Source organism: Camelina sativa, chromosome 13 (assembly GCF_000633955.1).
Source record: "Camelina sativa cultivar DH55 chromosome 13, Cs, whole genome shotgun sequence".
Lineage (NCBI taxonomy): Eukaryota > Viridiplantae > Streptophyta > Magnoliopsida > Brassicales > Brassicaceae > Camelina > Camelina sativa.
In genome coordinates, this window is record NC_025697.1 from 23,279,591 (window position 1) to 23,302,321 (window position 22,731).

The following is a 22,731-nucleotide window of genomic DNA, read 5'->3' on the forward strand; positions in this document are numbered from 1 at the left end:
AACAGTTTGCTAATAGGTAATGAAAAGGTTTTACCTAAATCTTTTATATTTAGTCATTCATACGATGTTTTTAATCTCTTAACCATACTTATCTACATGACTAAACAGGCTAAAGGGGAAAGCAAAAGCAAGCGCTAACTCAATTTCACCATTACATGGAGTATCGAAGATTGAACAAATCTCCATTCATGATCTGAATCAGTTTGTTGCAACTGGAAATCCACAGGTTCGATTCCCCTCATTCAGTAGTTTAATTAATCGAACATATATAACTATTCATGTAATCTCTCTATCATCTTTGCCTCATATTTCTTTTACAAAAACCACTGATGCGTTAACTCAATCCAATTTGTTTTGCATTTGTAATATGTTAGGAGTTAGAATTCTTATGCATCGCAACAGTGACGGACATTCAAGTTGATCGTAGCTGGTATTTTATTTCATGTGCTGCATGTGGGACAAAAATGGTGAAGAAAATGTCCTCTCTAACATGCAATAACTACAAATGTGGCTCAACTACCGCTGTTGGAGATGTGAAGTAAGTTAGTTACTTCCTATAAGTTAGTTACTTCCTTCACTTTCATCGGTTTTGAAAAAAAATTGCAGCTTAATAACAGTTTCCATACTCTAACTATGTCATGACATGCAAGATATCGTGTGGAACTGGTTGTGGATGACGACATAACCACCGGCGTTTTCGTAGCCTTTGATAAGGACATGGTGAAGCTAACCAACATATAGGCATCAACACTTTCTTCTCAGATCGTATATAAATAATCTACTAAACTTTTCAAGTTTGTTCATTAATTTCAAACATAATGTCAAAAGACAGCATCCTATTTGTTTCTAAATTGTTTTCGTTTTCTCCAGGCTGACGGTGAATTAATCTCAGACTCTTTATTCTGTACTTTAAAAACACCATATTACCCTTCATTTATAACCGTTATTACGTGTTTTGACTTTCCCCTTTCCCGTACGGCTCCGGTCGATTCGATATTTGGTAATTGGGATATTCCATTTCTAATAAAATTCAATTAACTTTTTTTTTTTTTAACTAATCAAAGCAAAAAGTCAAATGATTTAAAGACTTCGAACAACCAGTAAAATAAATAATTAATTTTTCTCTATTTCAAAACATGTGTCAGTAGGAGTGCCTTGTCTGAAAATCGGCAGCCTATTCCTATTGTACCACCATTATTTATTCTTTATACTCGTATTTTTCTTGTTTTTGGGTTACAACAAAAAGTGAAGTTCCTCGAAGTTTCTTCCATTATTATTGCCTCTCTGCCTACTCTACCTCCACTACGCTGTCTATATGTTTTACTATCTTATTATATACACGTCTAATGGCAAACTCATATATATATATAAAGTATAGTTTCCTTATTTTTGGTGCCACTTCAGCACTTTCCTATTTTTGTAAGTTTATATTTTCTAAATAAGCTTATATTTTCGAACTGAAATATTTCTGCTAAAGCCCATTTAATTATCTTAATTTTGTTTTCGGCGGAATAAAACTCCTTTTCCCGATTCCACAACGGACGATGGCGATGTTGACCTGAATCGTCCCTACTCTTCTCATTCTTTTATCATGTTCTCCTAATGGAAGAAATAAATGGATTCCCTCTCTTCGATCCTTGAAATAAATGTTCTCCAATCTTACATACAACTTTTCGATGTCTTCCATCTCTTCGATCTCCATTGTAACGTTTTTCTATTAGTGTAATTCATCCCGTTCAATGCTCTATCTTGCAATTGAAGACCCACTACTCTATCTTTAATTGGTGTAAGTCCTATATAATGTCTTCTTCTCCAATTTATTCTTCATATATTTGTCTTTGTCTCTTTGATTTCTCCTCGCTAAAATGCATTCCCCTGTCGTTTCATTCGAAAATCTCAAAGCTGGTCGCCTTCACCAAAGATCGTTGGAAGAATGCTTCGTCACTGGCCTGCTCGCAATGTCAAAAAAAGGAGGCCAACTCATGGGCGTCGACTTCCTACTTATTGATGAGAAGGTTGCTTATATCTTAACCCAATTATACACTGAACAATACTATACTTATTGATCTAGACTTTTCATTTATTTGTTTTTTTACAACTGTATCTAATATGAAGTTTTTCTCTAGAGTTGTGTCATCCAAGGTTCGATCAATGTGACCAATCTTTCAAAATTCGAAAACTCGCTACGTGATGGGGCAATATATATTGTGTCTGACTTTGAAGTCACAAGAAGCAACTCCCGTTTTAAGCTAACTGATTCACCCTTTTCTATACGCTTCACACCAACCACTGTTTTTGATCAGACTGACGAGTGCTTTGGTATCATTCCGGAAGAGTTTTGCAGGTTTCAGACTCATGAGCAATTGGTTTCTCTTGCCAACACCAATACAGATCTTCCTGGTGTGTTGATTTTTCTCTGCTCTTTCAATATTCCCCTGTTTCTGTATTTACTCCATCTCTCCATATTATAACTTTTGTAATTGACCTCTCATAAGTTGTCTTCATGACTGTTTTTGCTCTCACATTAGATGTAATGGGCGAAGTCTGTTCCAGTAAAGCTTATTGAAATGGAATGACACAAACCTTGGAGAGGATGTTAGTTCACCTATGTCTTGAAAGGTCAGTTTCTACCGAGTTCTATCTGTTTACTTTAGTGATGTATTTGGTTCTTATATTTCCCCTTCTTCATTACTTTCATCACATATTTTCTTTTATTACAGTGGGGAGAAAGTGCGATTAAGTGCCTTTGACGATCATGCGTCCTCATTGGAGAAGGTTTTCAGTGAGAAAGATGGAGGGACTAACATATTGTTAGCTACAAATCTAAACCCAAAGTTATTTGGAGGTGAATCACTTGATTAACTTCATTCATTAACACTTGACTTTATGCCATCTTAACTTCGCATGACAACTTAGCCAATGTTTCTCCACAGGTGAACTCTACCTCAATGCCACATCTGGGACCAAATTTTATTCAGACGGAGACTTAGCAACAACTAAACAGTTTGCTAATAGGTAATGAAAAGGTTTTACCTAAATCTTTTATATTTAGTCATTCATACGATGTTTTTAATCTCTTAACCATACTTATCTACATGACTAAACAGGCTAAAGGGGAAAGCAAAAGCAAGCGCTAACTCAATTTCACCATTACATGGAGTATCGAAGATTGAACAAATCTCCATTCATGATCTGAATCAGTTTGTTGCAACTGGAAATCCACAGGTTCGATTCCCCTCATTCAGTAGTTTAATTAATCGAACATATATAACTATTCATGTAATCTCTCTATCATCTTTGCCTCATATTTCTTTTACAAAAACCACTGATGCGTTAACTCAATCCAATTTGTTTTGCATTTGTAATATGTTAGGAGTTAGAATTCTTATGCATCGCAACAGTGACGGACATTCAAGTTGATCGTAGCTGGTATTTTATTTCATGTGCTGCATGTGGGACAAAAATGGTGAAGAAAATGTCCTCTCTAACATGCAATAACTACAAATGTGGCTCAACTACCGCTGTTGGAGATGTGAAGTAAGTTAGTTACTTCCTATAAGTTAGTTACTTCCTTCACTTTCATCGGTTTTGAAAAAAAATTGCAGCTTAATAACAGTTTCCATACTCTAACTATGTCATGACATGCAAGATATCGTGTGGAACTGGTTGTGGATGACGACATAACCACCGGCGTTTTCGTAGCCTTTGATAAGGACATGGTGAAGCTAACCAACATATAGGCATCAACACTTTCTTCTCAGATCGTATATAAATAATCTACTAAACTTTTCAAGTTTGTTCATTAATTTCAAACATAATGTCAAAAGACAGCATCCTATTTGTTTCTAAATTGTTTTCGTTTTCTCCAGGCTGACGGTGAATTAATCTCAGACTCTTTATTCTGTACTTTAAAAACACCATATTACCCTTCATTTATAACCGTTATTACGTGTTTTGACTTTCCCCTTTCCCGTACGGCTCCGGTCGATTCGATATTTGGTAATTGGGATATTCCATTTCTAATAAAATTCAATTAACTTTTTTTTTTTTTAACTAATCAAAGCAAAAAGTCAAATGATTTAAAGACTTCGAACAACCAGTAAAATAAATAATTAATTTTTCTCTATTTCAAAACATGTGTCAGTAGGAGTGCCTTGTCTGAAAATCGGCAGCCTATTCCTATTGTACCACCATTATTTATTCTTTATACTCGTATTTTTCTTGTTTTTGGGTTACAACAAAAAGTGAAGTTCCTCGAAGTTTCTTCCATTATTATTGCCTCTCTGCCTACTCTACCTCCACTACGCTGTCTATATGTTTTACTATCTTATTATATACACGTCTAATGGCAAACTCATATATATATATAAAGTATAGTTTCCTTATTTTTGGTGCCACTTCAGCACTTTCCTATTTTTGTAAGTTTATATTTTCTAAATAAGCTTATATTTTCGAACTGAAATATTTCTGCTAAAGCCCATTTAATTATCTTAATTTTGTTTTCGGCGGAATAAAACTCCTTTTCCCGATTCCACAACGGACGATGGCGATGTTGACCTGAATCGTCCCTACTCTTCTCATTCTTTTATCATGTTCTCCTAATGGAAGAAATAAATGGATTCCCTCTCTTCGATCCTTGAAATAAATGTTCTCCAATCTTACATACAACTTTTCGATGTCTTCCATCTCTTCGATCTCCATTGTAACGTTTTTCTATTAGTGTAATTCATCCCGTTCAATGCTCTATCTTGCAATTGAAGACCCACTACTCTATCTTTAATTGGTGTAAGTCCTATATAATGTCTTCTTCTCCAATTTATTCTTCATATATTTGTCTTTGTCTCTTTGATTTCTCCTCGCTAAAATGCATTCCCCTGTCGTTTCATTCGAAAATCTCAAAGCTGGTCGCCTTCACCAAAGATCGTTGGAAGAATGCTTCGTCACTGGCCTGCTCGCAATGTCAAAAAAAGGAGGCCAACTCATGGGCGTCGACTTCCTACTTATTGATGAGAAGGTTGCTTATATCTTAACCCAATTATACACTGAACAATACTATACTTATTGATCTAGACTTTTCATTTATTTGTTTTTTTACAACTGTATCTAATATGAAGTTTTTCTCTAGAGTTGTGTCATCCAAGGTTCGATCAATGTGACCAATCTTTCAAAATTCGAAAACTCGCTACGTGATGGGGCAATATATATTGTGTCTGACTTTGAAGTCACAAGAAGCAACTCCCGTTTTAAGCTAACTGATTCACCCTTTTCTATACGCTTCACACCAACCACTGTTTTTGATCAGACTGACGAGTGCTTTGGTATCATTCCGGAAGAGTTTTGCAGGTTTCAGACTCATGAGCAATTGGTTTCTCTTGCCAACACCAATACAGATCTTCCTGGTGTGTTGATTTTTCTCTGCTCTTTCAATATTCCCCTGTTTCTGTATTTACTCCATCTCTCCATATTATAACTTTTGTAATTGACCTCTCATAAGTTGTCTTCATGACTGTTTTTGCTCTCACATTAGATGTAATGGGCGAAGTCTGTTCCAGTAAAGCTTATTGAAATGGAATGACACAAACCTTGGAGAGGATGTTAGTTCACCTATGTCTTGAAAGGTCAGTTTCTACCGAGTTCTATCTGTTTACTTTAGTGATGTATTTGGTTCTTATATTTCCCCTTCTTCATTACTTTCATCACATATTTTCTTTTATTACAGTGGGGAGAAAGTGCGATTAAGTGCCTTTGACGATCATGCGTCCTCATTGGAGAAGGTTTTCAGTGAGAAAGATGGAGGGACTAACATATTGTTAGCTACAAATCTAAACCCAAAGTTATTTGGAGGTGAATCACTTGATTAACTTCATTCATTAACACTTGACTTTATGCCATCTTAACTTCGCATGACAACTTAGCCAATGTTTCTCCACAGGTGAACTCTACCTCAATGCCACATCTGGGACCAAATTTTATTCAGACGGAGACTTAGCAACAACTAAACAGTTTGCTAATAGGTAATGAAAAGGTTTTACCTAAATCTTTTATATTTAGTCATTCATACGATGTTTTTAATCTCTTAACCATACTTATCTACATGACTAAACAGGCTAAAGGGGAAAGCAAAAGCAAGCGCTAACTCAATTTCACCATTACATGGAGTATCGAAGATTGAACAAATCTCCATTCATGATCTGAATCAGTTTGTTGCAACTGGAAATCCACAGGTTCGATTCCCCTCATTCAGTAGTTTAATTAATCGAACATATATAACTATTCATGTAATCTCTCTATCATCTTTGCCTCATATTTCTTTTACAAAAACCACTGATGCGTTAACTCAATCCAATTTGTTTTGCATTTGTAATATGTTAGGAGTTAGAATTCTTATGCATCGCAACAGTGACGGACATTCAAGTTGATCGTAGCTGGTATTTTATTTCATGTGCTGCATGTGGGACAAAAATGGTGAAGAAAATGTCCTCTCTAACATGCAATAACTACAAATGTGGCTCAACTACCGCTGTTGGAGATGTGAAGTAAGTTAGTTACTTCCTATAAGTTAGTTACTTCCTTCACTTTCATCGGTTTTGAAAAAAAATTGCAGCTTAATAACAGTTTCCATACTCTAACTATGTCATGACATGCAAGATATCGTGTGGAACTGGTTGTGGATGACGACATAACCACCGGCGTTTTCGTAGCCTTTGATAAGGACATGGTGAAGCTAACCAACATATAGGCATCAACACTTTCTTCTCAGATCGTATATAAATAATCTACTAAACTTTTCAAGTTTGTTCATTAATTTCAAACATAATGTCAAAAGACAGCATCCTATTTGTTTCTAAATTGTTTTCGTTTTCTCCAGGCTGACGGTGAATTAATCTCAGACTCTTTTGCTCCAATACCAAAAAAAATCTTTGATATTGTTGGAAAGAAATATACTTTCCAGATTAAGCTGACTGATTTCAACTTCACTCCTCACCATCAGTCATTTACTGTATCACGTATTTATGAGACTATTGAGGTGCCTCATGGTCCAACCTTCCGTCGGGTAAATTTAAAACCATATCTATACAACTCTCGGTTGGATTGACCTCATAACTATTTAGTATCTAAATACGCAGGCACAAACTGGAGATAAACTGGACTTAAGTGCTACCGGGTGTGCTACCAGTCCAACTGAGCCAAACCTGACAAGCACATCCTCTACAGTAGATAAGACATCAGTTGAAAACAAAATTGGTTCTGCAGATTTACCAAAGGAAACCTCATCTTCTACAGCAAGTCAGATGAAGATGAAGAAACAGAAACGCAATTAGCGAACTTCGTTATGTTTTTTTATTGTCATTTGCTTTTTCCAAAAGACTTTGTCTGCATTCCACAAGTTTTTCTTTTTTTACTCTTATTGGATTTTCTTCGCATTACTATATGATTGTGATAATCAAAATCTTTAAGCACGATTGAGTGACATTTATAGTTTATGATCTAGGTTTTTGATGATAAGTTTTAACAACATACTTCGGAAAAAAATGATAATCCCTGATGATAATTTAGGTTAATGACACTCAAAATCAACAATACAATTGTCTACCAGAGGGTTTAAATAAACCGACGGTAAAGTTACAACAATTTTAGGTTCAGTACATATAAAACAATGAGGAACAAAAATATATTTCAAGACTTACACATACATCAACCTAATACTAAAAAACTCTCGACAGTGCACTGTTTGTAACATAAGCAATAACACCTACATTTTCAATCTATTGCTTGATACCAGAGTTGTCTGTTTCGTAGATGAGCATCCACTTGCTTTTGAAGTTGTCGTAAGAGCTCTTATGCCCTGCACACCATTAAAACTCAGCTGCAGAACATTAAAACTTTTCATTACCAAAGTATCCTACTCTTACTCATTAAGAAGTTCATCAGTTGTCGTCTGACCTTAGAAAAGACAATCATGACAGTAAATAACTCCTATTTAAAATCGAAAACATTTGATGCAGGTCGAAAACATTTGTCTTCCAAATTGCAATATGATTGATCTATAAATTAAAACGCCAATAACTCATTCAGAATATCATTAAGAATGAGACTCTCCAACACTGCCTAATCTTTTCCACTGAATTTAGACGTTACACATTTATAACCGTCCAGAAAGACATTAAACAATTAGAAATTAGAGTAATTTTTTCCCCTACTCTGTTCAAAACTAATCTCAAATATTACAAAGAAAGTGTTAAATCTGTTTAGATTATCAAGCAGTGTAGTCTATTTCCAGACCTTCAAACCTATTGAAACCATGAAAGAACGAGCAAATGGTCAAGGCAGCAGAAAAAAAAAAAGAGAAATGCCGTAAAGGAAAAGAAAGACTTGAGGCAGATAAAAGAGTATTCAAGAAAAGTAAGCTCCTACATGCTCATGTGAATATTTTTATCTCGGAGACATTTTACCTGTACTTAACTAATGATCATTAAAATCAATTCTTACAGATGCAAAGCTACGCCAACCATGGCTTAGTGAAAAATACTACACTGAAGGACCTAAACTAACGAACCTCTGCAAGGAATCAGTTGCCAGAATCAGTACTTTCCTAGACCCGAAACACAACAGTTTTGAATTAGATATACGCAACTCTTTTATTTTCTATTGAAAATGTGCAGAACTATGTACAAGAGTGCGGCGATTACGATGTGGAATTATGTTAGCCAAACGCAATACTAAGCAACCAAAAGGTAGAACGAAGTATTATTATTTTTATATGCGTTGTTGCCAAAATCCTTTTACAAAATCACAATTGCAGATTTTCGTTAATTTTAAAACCAAACAATGCAGTCATTCTTTATGTTTTACCCTCTGGAGAACTCCCAGATACTTACTAATCAAACATTCAAACATACAGCTAGCAAAAAAACAGAGAATTCTTCTTCCACCGGTATTGTGCCATGTCAATTTTGTGACGCCCTTCTTTGGAAAGCTGAAACAAAAAACCAAACAATGTGTTGTCAACAAGGACGTGTAAGATTACCCAAACTGCGACCTACACCGCCAGAAATCGAGAAGCTGTACAACGAATCATCAGACTATCGTCGCAACATCCGTGTACTGAACTCAATGCTAGCTTTCACATCAACTGGTGGTAAAGTTGATCACACAGTGACAGGCACACAAGGACCTTATACTTACATAATCCATGGCCAAAATTACCATTCTATTGGGTCTCTGTTACCAGAGGATGGCAAACAACCCTGTTTTCTACGGCTATACATTTTTGACACAAGAAATGAAATTAAAAATCGTATGCAGAAGATGATAGGGTCAGGACAAGGGAAACCAATTGATGAAGAGATTGTTGGTATCTTGATAATGATGCTAGATAGAATCAATGAACTGGCAAAGGTTTTCAGAAAAGCAAGGGATAGATATGAAGATGGGCAATGCAAAGAATTCAATATAAGATTGGTCAACCAAGCAAAGAAAGGAAGACAATATGATTTACCTACTGGAGATGAAATAGCTGCTTTGATAGTTGGAGATTTCAGTACAGCAACTCGTGGACGTGATGTTATCCTCCAATTTAAGACTACTGAACTACAAAGGATAAGTGATCTTCATACTCTTTATATGAGCCTTCAGTACCCTTTACTGTTCCCTTATGGTGAATCTGGATATCATGAAGAAATAACATATCATTCATCAGCAGAGAGCCAAGTAAGAAGATCATATATGACCATGAGAGAATACTATGCTTGTCAGATTCAAACACGCTTAACAAAAGGTATGACTATTACTAAGGGAGGCAGATCATTCCATCAATACATTGTTGATGCCTACACAGCTACATAGCAAGAGAGACTTCGTTTTATAGCTCTTAATCAAAAAAAATTAAGAGCTGATTTGTATAACAATGTTGACGATGCTGTTGAAAGAGGAGAAACATATGCTAAACGGATTGGAAAAAGAATAATATTGCCATCAAGTTTCACTGCAGGTCCACGTTATATGGTAGAGAAGTACCATGTAGTCCATCAAGTTTCCAAACCATCTACATATAGCCGTGGAATTATGCAATGGCTATATGTAGATGGTTTGGAAACCCTGACTTATTTATCACCTTCACAGCAAACCCTAATTGGCCTGAGTTTACAGAACATCTACAAACATATACTACTGAAGGATCAAACTCAAGGCCTGACCTCCAATCAAGATTCTTCAAAATGAAGCTAGAAGAGATGCTTTCTGATTTTAACAAAGGAGTCTTCTTTCCTATTCATGTAGCAGGTATTTTAATTAGTGTAATTTAAATATAAAGACTTAGCAAAACATGTAAATCTTACAAGTGTGCAATTTTATTATTATGCAGTAGTGTACACAATAGAGTTTCAAAAAAGAGGCCTGCCTCATGCACACATCCTACTGTGGTTAGAAGGTAGTAGCAAAAACCCAGAACCAGCTGTCATTGATCAATTCATGTCTGCTGAATTACCAGATAAGGAAATAGACAGAGAAGGTTTCGAACTGGTAGAGAAGCATATGATGCATGGTCCTTGTGGTTTCGATAGACCATACTCACCATGCATGGAAAATGGTTTATGCAGTAAGAAGTACCCACAAGCTTTTGTGGACAACACCACCATTGACAACTCCGGTTACGTTGTCTACCGGCGCCGTAACGATGATTCCAAATTTGTTTTCAAGGGTCTAACAAGATTGGACAATCGCCATGTTGTACCGCATAACATCAACCTGCTGAAAAAGTATATGGCTCATATCAATGTAGAGTGGTGTTGTAAGACAAGTGCAGTTAAGTATCTTTTCAAATATATAACTAAAGGTGTGGACAAAGCTACATTTGTGATTGTCAGACCCAGTAGAGGAAAAAAAAAGAAGAGTTTGGACAAAGAAGAAGCACAACCTGTCGATGAAATCAGTGAGTACCTTGATTGCCGCTACGTTTCTGCATGCGAAGCAGTTTGGAGGATTTTTGCATTCCACATTCATTATCACAAGCCAGCCGTGATACGACTACAAATTCATCTTCAAGATCAACAGAGACTGCTATTTGACCAATTGCAAAGTTTGAACAACATTATAACTAGAGAAGATGTGGAAAAGACAATGCTCACTGAATGGATGGCCACTAACAAAAGAGAGAAAGAGTCAGTTGATGTAGGATACATATCAGAAACAAAAGCATACAACCTTACATATATGGAATTCCCTAAATTTTATGTCTGGAACACTACAAAGATCTGGACAAAGAGGAAACAAGGTTTTGCTATTGGGAGGATTGTACATATCCACCCATCAGCTGGGGATTTGTTTTATCTCAGAATTCTATTGAATATTGTAAGAGGAGCAACAAGCTTTGATGACATTAAGACAATTGGGGGAGTAGTCTATGCAACAAATAAAGAAGCATGCTACATTAGAGGATTACTAGACGATGATAAAGAGTGGCATGATGTACTTAAAGAGGCGGCACTATGGGCAACAGCTTATCAAATGCGATATCTATTTGTCAAGTTGCTTATCTACTGTGAAGTAGCAAATCCTCGACAACTTTGGACCAAAAACTGGAGATACCTAGCCGAAGATGTGCAGCAGAACCAAAAAAAGGTCTTTCAGTTCACACATTTAGACCTAAAAGATGTCGAGTTGGAGCAATATGCTTTGATTGAAATAGAGCAGCTATTAATGGACAATGATAGGTCTCTCACAAATTTCCCTGACATGCCGTTGCCTGACAAAGCAATTTTGAAAAGAATCAGCCAAAGTATCTTGACAGAAGACCTGCAATTTGACATCGATAAAGAGAGGGAAGACCATGGCAGTTTATTCCCATCTTTGAATGAAGACCAAAAAAAAATATACTAGGCAGTGTTGAATTCGGTTGAAGCTAAGTCAGGAAAATTGTTCTTTCTACAAGGACCAGGAGGCACTCGGAAAACATACCTCTACAAAACCATCATTGCTAAACTCCACTCAATCAGCAAGGTCGTAATCCCTGTTGCATCTGCTGGTATTGCAGCTCTGCTCCTGCCTGGCGGAAGAACAGCTCATTCATGTTTCAAGATACCAATCAACATCAACGAAGCATCTACTTGTGAAATAAAGCATGGGACAATGCTAGGTACCTTATTAACAAAGGCTGACTTAATCATATGGGATGAGGCATCGATGGCACATAAACATGCTTTTGAAGCTGTAGATCGTACAATGAGAGACTTGATGGCATTAGACGACGAGACTGCACTGAACAAGCCGTTTGGAGGGAAAATAGTTTTGCTAGGAGGAGATTTCAGGCAGATTTTACCAGTAATACCCCAAGAAAGTCGCCAAGACACTGTCCAGGCGTCATTAAATCGATCTCATTTGTGGAGTTCCTGTGAAGTTTACAAACTGACAAAAAACATGAGACTAAACCAGTAGATGCAGCTTTTGCAGATTGGATTTTAAAAGTCGGGGATGGAAATTCAAGGTCAGCAAGCACAAACCATGATGAACATGTAGGAGGGTGCATAATATGTATAGAAGAAAGTTTATTGCTACCAAACTCAGGCAACCATCTAGCAACGATTTCAAATGCTGCATATCCTTCATTTTCTCAGTCATACATGGAACGACAATACTTAACAGAGAGGGCAATCTTGACTCCTCGAAATGAGACTGTCCGGGAGATAAATGACTACCAGCTATCCATGGTGCCTGGAGACAGTAAAGAGTATTTAAGCTCAGATTCAATCAACACAGAGCTTGCACCAGTTGGAGACTGGAATAATTTATACACAGTTGAATATTTAAACTCTCTAGAGTTTCCAGGCCTACCAAACCACCAATTACAGTTGAAAGTGGGGGTACCAGTAATGCTCCTGAGAAATCTAAACCAGAAAAAGGGTTATGCAATGGTACACGACTACTTATAACAAAACTCAGTCAATGGATAACAGAAGCAGAGATACTCGTTGGCACTCATGTTGGTGAAAAAGTCCTCATCCCAAGGATTTTTTTGTCTCCTAATGACACCAAGCATCCTTTCACCCTACGAAGAAAGCAATTCCCAGTTAGAGTCTGCTACGCAATGACAATTAACAATAGTCAAGGCCAAAGTTTGAAACAAGTCGCTCTTTACTTACCACAATCTGTGTTCACAGACGGACAGTTGTATGTGGCTCTATCATGTGTAACATCGAATACATGTTTGAAAATACTAGATGCATCATCAGAGAAAGATGGTACCGCAGGGGTTATGAATATTGTCTACAAAGAAGTCTTTAATAACATAAACACTTAAAGAGGTATAGTCCTAACTGATCCTCATTTATACACAAATAGGACATGTACAATGACTTCAACTATTCTTATAAAGCTTCTGTTTTAAAAAGGAACACAAGATACTAACTCTGGTCTATATTTCTTCTCAGGACAATGGAGAGGAGCATAGTGATCAAGCAAAAAAACAACTACCAAGTTGCATTTAACTACGAAAACCACTATGTAATCCTGTTATTGAAAGAAAGACATATTTTCTTTTCAAAAAACAATTTTCTTTTCAATAAAAATGGTCAACTTCTTCATTATACACATATCAAACTGATCATAGAATTTAAAAACACATTTAAAACATAATAACAAAGTTCAGAGAACACAAAAATAATGGGCTTAACGAAAAGAGGCATTATATGAAATGGAAAACTGATTCATACAAAGTGAGCAAAAGGCCCACTTAGAAGTAACCACATGCATCAGAATATAATAGAGATGAAAATAAGAAAACAGATTTTAAAACGGCAAATCAATTATACTTACAAACCCTCCTCAAACATCAATTACGCTTCGACTCCCCACCACCCCCACTATCATGACAGTAATCAAGGACCATTAACACCAAAAATTCAATTACTATCGTTTATTGATCCGTTAAAACAATGAAACGGCACCGTGATCTCAACTATATAAGAAATATACTGAAGAGACTCAAAACCCAAAGTCACACAACAAAAAAACAAAGCAAATATGCCTCTTACTAAAAAATATTCAGTCTTAGAAAGTTTACCGCAAGATCTTCTTGGCAACATTATATCCAGGGTTGCAAAATCTGGGCGTCAGGATGTTCGACATTGCTTCTAAGTTTCTCATGAACTAGCAATAGCTTGCCAGGATGAAAGAGTGTCCAAGAATCTTAACCTCAAGACCCTGGCAATGAATCCATTAGCAACATTAAACAACTATCAACCACTTATGAAGAGATGCCTACAATCCGGTAATGCTAAAGCTCATTACATTGAAGGCATTAAAGAGTATTTCTACCACAACAACACAAATACCGGCCTACATCATCTCCAAGCCTCTGCTGAAGGTTTGTATGATAAAGACATTTATCTATATGGGATTCTCATGTTATGCAGGAGAGAAACAGAGATAGGTAAAGAATATTTGGATAAGCTAGAATGAAAAAATCAACTTCAAGGTCTGATCGTTGTTGGAGGAAGATCAAAATATCTTTGGAAGGCATCCACATCATCAAGAAACCATGCTACTTCCAATCCATAAGGGACAACAAGCCTAACCAGATATGCAAAGTTAACGACATGGATACAAGGTGCAAGAAGTGCTATTACTACAAACAGATGAGGAAGTTTGTAAAAAAATATTAAAATAAAAGGCAATGTATTTGAACTCCTTGCATTGATTTCGAGTTTCTCATTTCTATTTTAAGTTGTTTTTTTATAAAAAGATCATCAATAAAGAGAACAGTCAATTTAAATACGCAAACAATTCAGCTATATTCCTTAAGAGGTTAGTACGACTATAGCAAAACAGGTCATAGCTCCAAATAAATGAAGAACTGAAGAAGATGTAAACAAACTGCTGAAAGGAACTTTTCAAAAACCTTATAATTACAGAGTAAACATGAACATATAAGATTACGTAAAATACATTGAAAATGGAGGAATAGGTGCACAAATACACCAAACAATATACCCAAATTATACGCATAATTTCCTACAAAAAATTGGAAACAAGAAACTACTTGAGACTTAAATCACGTGGATAAAACGAGTTTAACAAATTTAAAAACCAAGACCAACAAAAAAAAACAAAATTAACCGTAATTTTGGTATTAGGTAATTTTAAATAAGTGGAAACATAAGAGTCCACACTGAGATTACACAAAAAGCAGATGTACCTCAACTTAAAAAAAAAAACAACGCAAAACAACGGTAAAAAAGACTCTGGAGTCTTAAAAAAATATATAGGCCCAGGCCAATTAAAATAGGAAGGCCCAGTTAGAAAAATGTCAAATTATATAGACGACAACTAATAAAACACTCTTTACGGAATAGTAAACATTCAATATATTCAAATTACCCCACTATAGAGGGTTCGTTACAAAACATTCCAAACCAATTGAAGTACACAATAAAAACCCCACTACACCATTGAAGAAATTAGAAACGGCAGGCAGATGAACAATCAGAGGAAAACAATCCACAACTAAAGCTTATTAATGGAGGACTCTAAAAAATCAAGTACACGAAATCCATATATATAGCAACCGCATAATTTATTCCAAAAGCTATCAAAAAAGCAAGATTAAATTTACAAACTCAGAGCTGAAATGGTCAGATACCAAAATCGAGAATTTACGTTCTCATATGAAACTCTGTCGTCCAATCTACAGAGCGACAATGCAATACTCTTCACTATTAGAAGGCCACAGTTGGGTGAAAATCAAATCCAAGTCCACATACCTTACCCAAGAAACGCTGACGAATCAACATTGGCACATTACAGAGGTAATCTCCTATACCATCTAGCATCTAATGCAATACCAGTCAACGAGGCAAGAAGAAGAAGAGCATGGTTTATCCAATTTCTCAATGCTGTTCTACAAACAGAGATTCAAAGCAATGGGACTTTTCTTATACACTTGACAGTTACGAATTACAACTTCCAGGCAAACTACATTGAAAACATCGAGATGATCATTGCCAATCTACAAACATCAAAAAGAAGACCAACCAAAGCAGAGGAAGCTCAAAACTGTGTTATTTGTTTGGCAACATTTACAGAGGAAGATGAAATAAACAAACTCCACTGTAACCACATCTATCACAATCAATGTATTATTACGTGGTTATATGAAACGAGAAATTGCCCTGTATGTAGGGCAACAGATCTATAAGAAAAGGATTTTTTAAAACAGTATATAGGCAATTTTCACTACATAGTCTTATTTACTTCTTGCATAACCTTAGTTTTTAAAACAAAATATCTTACAAACTAAAAGAGGACAGTAAAAAGGAAAATGGAACAAAAAAGCAAAACACTATTAAACAAGCTTTTTAAATAAAAAAACATTTATCAACATATAATATTTAAAAACCGGTAAAGTATAATCCATTTTTCTAAAAATCAAATAAGTTCATTACTTATTTATTTAATAAAAAAACATACAATAAATCCTACAAATAAGAGACGCATAACTTAAATTAAACTAACAAACAGACACCTGTGTTATAATTAGACATAACAAATAGTAATACTATTCTATAAAAGATAAAATACAGAGAAAGTCGATTTCACCTATACGCCACAGGTGTTACAATTATACTTTTAATAACAAACTTCTAATTGTTCACAAGTTTAAAACGGTGGAAAAATGAAAGGACTACAAATTTGATACCAAACTCCATTCAGCCAACTTAAACACACAATTATGACCTAAATTAGTAATTAAAAAGAAACGACAAAACTCATTACACCATCAATAACAATGAGACAATGAAAAGAAAGAAATGGGAGGCGAAAAGTAAATATTACAACACACATAAACGTAAGTGTAACACACGTCTAGCCTATAAATAACAGTAAGAAAATTTCTGAACTTAAAAATCACAAACAACTTGCAAAAAATGCTACCAAACACACCTTATTCCCTTGAAGAACTACCAAAAGACATCCTTGGAGAGATAATCTCTCGGGTTGCTAAGCTTTCACGCAGAACCGTAAGAAATGTTATGCAAGCATCACCACATCTAGCCAAAGCAGCACAAGATCAGAGAGTCTACAAGAATATCAACCTAAGGCCCCTAGGCATGAATCCACTAGCAACACTAACGAGATACCAAGACCTCATGGAGAAATGCATTGCAAGTGAAAATGTCGAGGCTCACTATATCAAAGGAATCCAAGAGTATTTTCAAAAGAACAACACACAGACATGGCTCGAACACTTGAAGAAGGCAGCAGAAGGTAGTTACGAAAACGGTATGTACCTTTATGGAATTGTGAAGTTGTGCAGGGGTGACGCAGATGAAGAGAAAATTTGGCTTGACAAACTTGGCTGGAAACAAAACAAAGCAAGAGGTGATCAATGCTGGAAAGATATCAAAAAGGCATTACACAGAGTCAATGTACAAAACCTACCATGCTACTACACTACATTGGCAACAATCGGACCAACTATCAACTGCACCGTGAATGACATGGAAAATAGATGCGCACACTGCTATTACTACAAACAAATGCTCAAGTTTGTCTTTTTCATTTAGGTAAAGGATCAACAATACGATTTACCAATGTTATCAACCTTAAATCAATTCCACAATTCAAAATAGCAATCTATGTATTTCTCTTTCTTAAACAATAGTGACTCCTCCAACATAATTCAAACAAAACAAACAAGGAACAAACCTGAAAGTATAACAAGTAAACAAAACATGGAACCACCATATCAAATCAGAACATAGACGATCAAAAGATGATGATCTGGTTTAACAAAAGATTGTGCCTCCCAAACGACATTATGTTCCTCAGCAATTGCGACAAAAATTTTTTACCTTAGTTGGACCATCGGGGGCTTTGGCAGTCAATTTTATCACCAGCTACAAAGATAACAATCACAATCAAAAAAGATTCATAGATAGAAAGTCACCATCAAAGATTAAAAAAGACGCAGACACTTACCAGGTGACTCACACCAGAATCTGGACGCAACTCAATAGCAGATGAAACAAAATCCTTCCCGTACTTGGTTGTGAAATGCTTCAGAGATCTCAGAGACATCTGATGATAACCTCTGGGAAGCAAATAAGACATTCGAGACAGTTTCTTTCAAATCAATGGGACAGTTACTGAAGTATATGATATCACAAACATCAATACATTAAGATAAACAAACACAACAGCAATGAAGAGTTGTCAAAGTTCAAATCTTTCTTACTTTTGAGATTCGATAACACCCAAACGAACAACAATAAGTTCACAATATATGCCAATAAGCTCATAAACTGCCTTTCTCTTCTCTTCCCTAACCACATGTTCCACCTGAGAGAATAAAAAACACAAACCACATTCCCAATTTCCATCAACAAACAAACAAGTGAAACTCAGATTCTATAATACTTTTAAAAAACTTGCCACATTCCCAAAATTTACAATTTATAAGATTGGTTTGCCCGAATTCGAGCAATAGGGGTATGTCCAGACTCGAGAAATTGTGCTTATTCTCTCCTAAGTTGTTTAATCTGAATCTCCTTTTTGTTCTTCAGTATCTTGAGCCGTGAATTCGCCATTTGCATAGCTGTCTTGCTGCATTGTATAAATTCAATAAATCAACAACAACCAAATACATAAATCAAAACCAAAAGACAACCGATGAACAAATACAAAAAAAAATCAGACATAAATAGAATCTAAAGATGTTGTTGAAACATAATTTGAAAAAGTAAGAAGATAGAATGGAAAAGAAGAGAAACCCATAATATAATTTTACCATTTAGCAGGCTTAAAACCTCGATTAAGAACCTTCTTCATGGAAAACTAAATTTTAGCAGAAGGAAAAAAAACGCAACTTTTATCGAATCAGGTAGAGATCACTAAATTAAGGTTTATTGGCTTGTGAAATTAGGTAAGACGCAAATCTAATATATGATCTGAAGATTGGAATTATTCGCGGAGACCTATACCAAGAAGAAACGTAAAAAGATTTGATATATAGAGGAAAAGAAGAAGAAGAAGAAGATGAAAGAAATTAAGGGGGAGGTATTGGTTTATGATTTAGAAAGAATTTTAATGATTTTATGTTCTTGCTGATTGTTAGAATCATAGAAAATTGAAAGTTAAAAATGAAGGATTCTAAGAGATTGTTTAGGAAGTTTTTTAAAATCTTGATGATTTGTTTTTTCTAATCTTGTAAAATCTTTCTATTTGATGAAAGAGTTTTCATGACTTTTGTTATGAAGGAAATGATATAAAATCCTAAACCAATAACATAAAATTTGAATTCATTAACAATCCAAGATTCTTTTGTTTTACTTGAATAACATAAAACTTTTAATGACTTTATAAAACTCTTAATCCAATAACACTAGATTTATCAAGATTTTAGATAACTTTTTACAAATCCACAACCAATAACACCAAATTTTTAAAGAGTTTTTAAAAGTCTTGATTGAATAACAACATATTTTACCTAACTTTTAAAGTCATTAAAATTCTTTCTAAATCCTAAACCAATACCTCCCCCTAAAATATTAAAATTAATTAGGTTGGAGTCTTCAAATAACGGCACATTTATCTTGAACCACAAACATAAAAATGCAAACAAAAGTCTTTAAAGAAAACTTTAACTTTCAAATCTTTAAAATTAAAGAGGAGGACACCACATGTGTCTTATTGAAATTTTAAAACCACTATTTCCTCAATCACTTTCATCATCTTCAGAACTTTGGTTGTACTCAAGCCTGCAAAATAGTTTCGTACAAATTTAAACAGTTGTTCTTTCATTATTTATATCATATACTAGAAATGAAAGTATAAACTTACCTCCTCTGAAAATCTTCCACCTCTGCAATTGCTGGTTTAAAATAAATATTTGAAACCCCTGGTGTAGAATACATTTCCATTCTTATACCTAAAATTACAATAAGTATATAAGCTTAAATGATTACAAAAAGTATTATAAAAATTAGGTTGATTTACTATCAAATATACCTCTAAATACTAATGTACATTATCGTTACCAGTTGTATTATAAACATTCAGCTGGTTTATCATTTAATATAGACCTAAATACTAATGTAGCATAATATTAATCATAAAGTTTTATTATATTACCTCCACTTTGGTATTTGACATGCCAAAATTGGAGGACTGCAACAACATGATAACATCCTGTGCTCCACCAATTGTTGTAAAAATTATCGGCCAAGTCATTATATGCCAAACATGGTATGTCAAGTCCACTATAGTTTACACCAAAACATGCCTTAGTATGAGATTAATTTAAGCACATCAAGAAATTCATGTGCGCAAAATCAGTGAGAAAGTTAACAAACCTCAAATCTCTTAAAGAAAACCGTAAGATCCTAATCATCTCATGTGGCATCTCCGCATTTGGATCATGTAGATTAAAAAGAGGTTCCACATTCACGACTTCACCCATTATGTCTGTTAAAAACAGATTATTTGTATAAAATTATTGATTACAACAAGGAAAAAAATATAAGAATGTAAAAATACGTACTGGGAGATTTCTCACAGCATGATATCTTTCAAAAAGTCTATCAAACGTTTCAAGTTCAAAAAAGTGATTGTTGGAAGTCACTGCTGATTTCTCAACAATGGTTTCATTGATGAGAATGATATTGTAATCACAATCAGTGTGCTTAAACCTCCGGTCATTGAAACAGACAGAAAAAGTAGAAAATACTTTCCAATCATTTTCTTCTATTTCATGATCAAATGTTTCGAACATATCTTCAGTAATCGTTGTTTCAATCTTGTCACCCTATATCAAATGAACAAAAAACAATTGCTGAAACATATGTTGCTAATTGTTAAACTAATCTAAAAATATTAACAGGTAAATATCAATATACTTACAAATGCATCACACAAAATTAGTTGAATCGTTGCATCGTCCTGAGTAACCTTCCTCCACTTCCTTAATACTTTCACTTGAATCTTCCAGTTAGATCTCCACGAATGTAGATCTTTCACTCTATCATATTCACCCATTTCTTGTGAAAAATGTTATAAATCTTTTTGGGAAAAAAAACTGAAGAAGATATCTTCACAAATGACATGTATCTCTTTCTTTTATAGGCAGAAATCAGATACTAAGCGTTACGACATTTTTGTTACTAATAAATATAATAGAGATATTGCAGAATATTAATACATTCACTTTAAAAATGGTATGCATAAATTTAGTCAATGCATTCACTTTAAACTGACATAATTAGTAGACGTTATAATAAAAAAGGAAAAAAAACTATTTGAAACAGCTATATAAAATGGCATACATAGATTCAGTAACTGCAGTTCTATTTAAAACTTATGTATCGGTCTCTTTCATTTAAGTTTTCATTCAAATATTTAATAAATATAAATATATTTAAATTAATTTCATCTACCATTATATATTAATTTTTAACAATGGTTATATCCCATTCCACAACGGACGACGGCATGTTCAGAATCGGGAACATATTGTAGTTGTTATTATGTGTAAAAAATAAACAGCAAACTAAATTATACTTGCTCAAACCCTTCTTTTTTATAAAAAAAAATATTCAACAAAACAACATAAACAACCAAAATCAAATACAAAAATAAACGTAAAGATGAATTTACGTAACAAAAAAAATAAAATACACAACAAAATCTGGAATACATCTTAATGTAACTACCGCGCAGGTCAATTGCTAGTTAACCAATATAGCTTTATTATACTCCCTCCGTTTCAAAATATAAGATGTTTTATATAGCTTTTTTATTTTATAATATATGATGTTTTCAAGTTTCTATGCAATTTTTAGATTAGTTTAGTATTTTATACTCTCTTTGTCTCATAAAGATTAATGTTTAGAAGCTTTTATACATTTTAAGAAAACAATGATTACTGAGTTTAAATATATTTTTTTCTTTGACTAAAGAGATATTATTTAATTTTAAACCAATAACAATTCAAAATTTCAAATATTTTGAATGATTACTTCTTGAAGTTTACAAAACATCTGAGACAAAAAAATATTTTAAAACATCAATCTTTATGAGACAGATGGAGTATATGCCTATCACACAAGTCTTCTAACCGGCAAAGGCAATATATAAATTATAATCAATGATTGTAAACATAATTAGTACTCCCTCCGTTTCAAAATATAGGATGTTTTAACTAAAATAAGTAGATGAAAAAATCTTTACTTTTAACAAGTTCAACCAAACAATACTGTATAGGTATTTTTAATCAATGCAATAGATGATGACAATGACTTAGGGGGAGGTATTGGTTTAGGATTTAGAAAGAATTTTAATGACTTTATGTTCTTGCTGATTGATAGAATTATAGATAATTGAAAGTTAAAAATGAAAGATTCTAAGAGATTGTTTAGGAAGTTTTTTAAAATCTTGATGATTTGTTTTTTCTAATCTTGTAAAATCTTTCTATTTGATGAAAGAGTTTTCATGACTTTTGTTATGAAGGAAATGATATAAAATCCTAAACCAATAACATAAAATTTGAATTCATTAACAATCCAAGATTCTTTTGTTTTACTTGAATAACATAAAACTTTTAATGACTTTATAAAACTCTTAATCCAATAACACTAGATTTATCAAGATTTTAGATAACTTTTTACAAATCCACAACCAATAACACCAAATTTTTAAAGAGTTTTTAAAAGTCTTGATTGAATAACAACATATTTTACCTAA

General features: G+C 34.2%; 1 protein-coding gene across 1 annotated transcript; it reads left to right on the forward strand.

Moving 5' to 3' along the window:
- LOC104738538 lies at nucleotides 10,071-13,294 on the forward strand. Its single transcript, XM_010458701.2, has 5 exons — nucleotides 10,071-10,281; nucleotides 10,364-11,833; nucleotides 11,930-12,318; nucleotides 12,612-12,724; nucleotides 12,814-13,294. The coding sequence occupies exons 1-5, from the start codon at nucleotides 10,071-10,073 to the stop codon at nucleotides 13,292-13,294; spliced, it is 2,664 nt and encodes an 887-aa protein (XP_010457003.2).

Excerpts from the sequence above, each read along its gene's own strand:
- LOC104738538 (XM_010458701.2), top strand. The coding sequence starts at position 10,071 with ATGGCTATATGTAGATGGTTTGGAAACCCTGACTTATTTATCACCTTC. Across the intron at positions 11,834-11,929 it reads AGAGAGGGAAGACCATGGCA|GACCAGGAGGCACTCGGAAA; the intron begins GTTTATTCCCAT and ends TCTTTCTACAAG. Across the intron at positions 12,319-12,611 it reads ATTTCAGGCAGATTTTACCA|TCATACATGGAACGACAATA; the intron begins GTAATACCCCAA and ends TCATTTTCTCAG.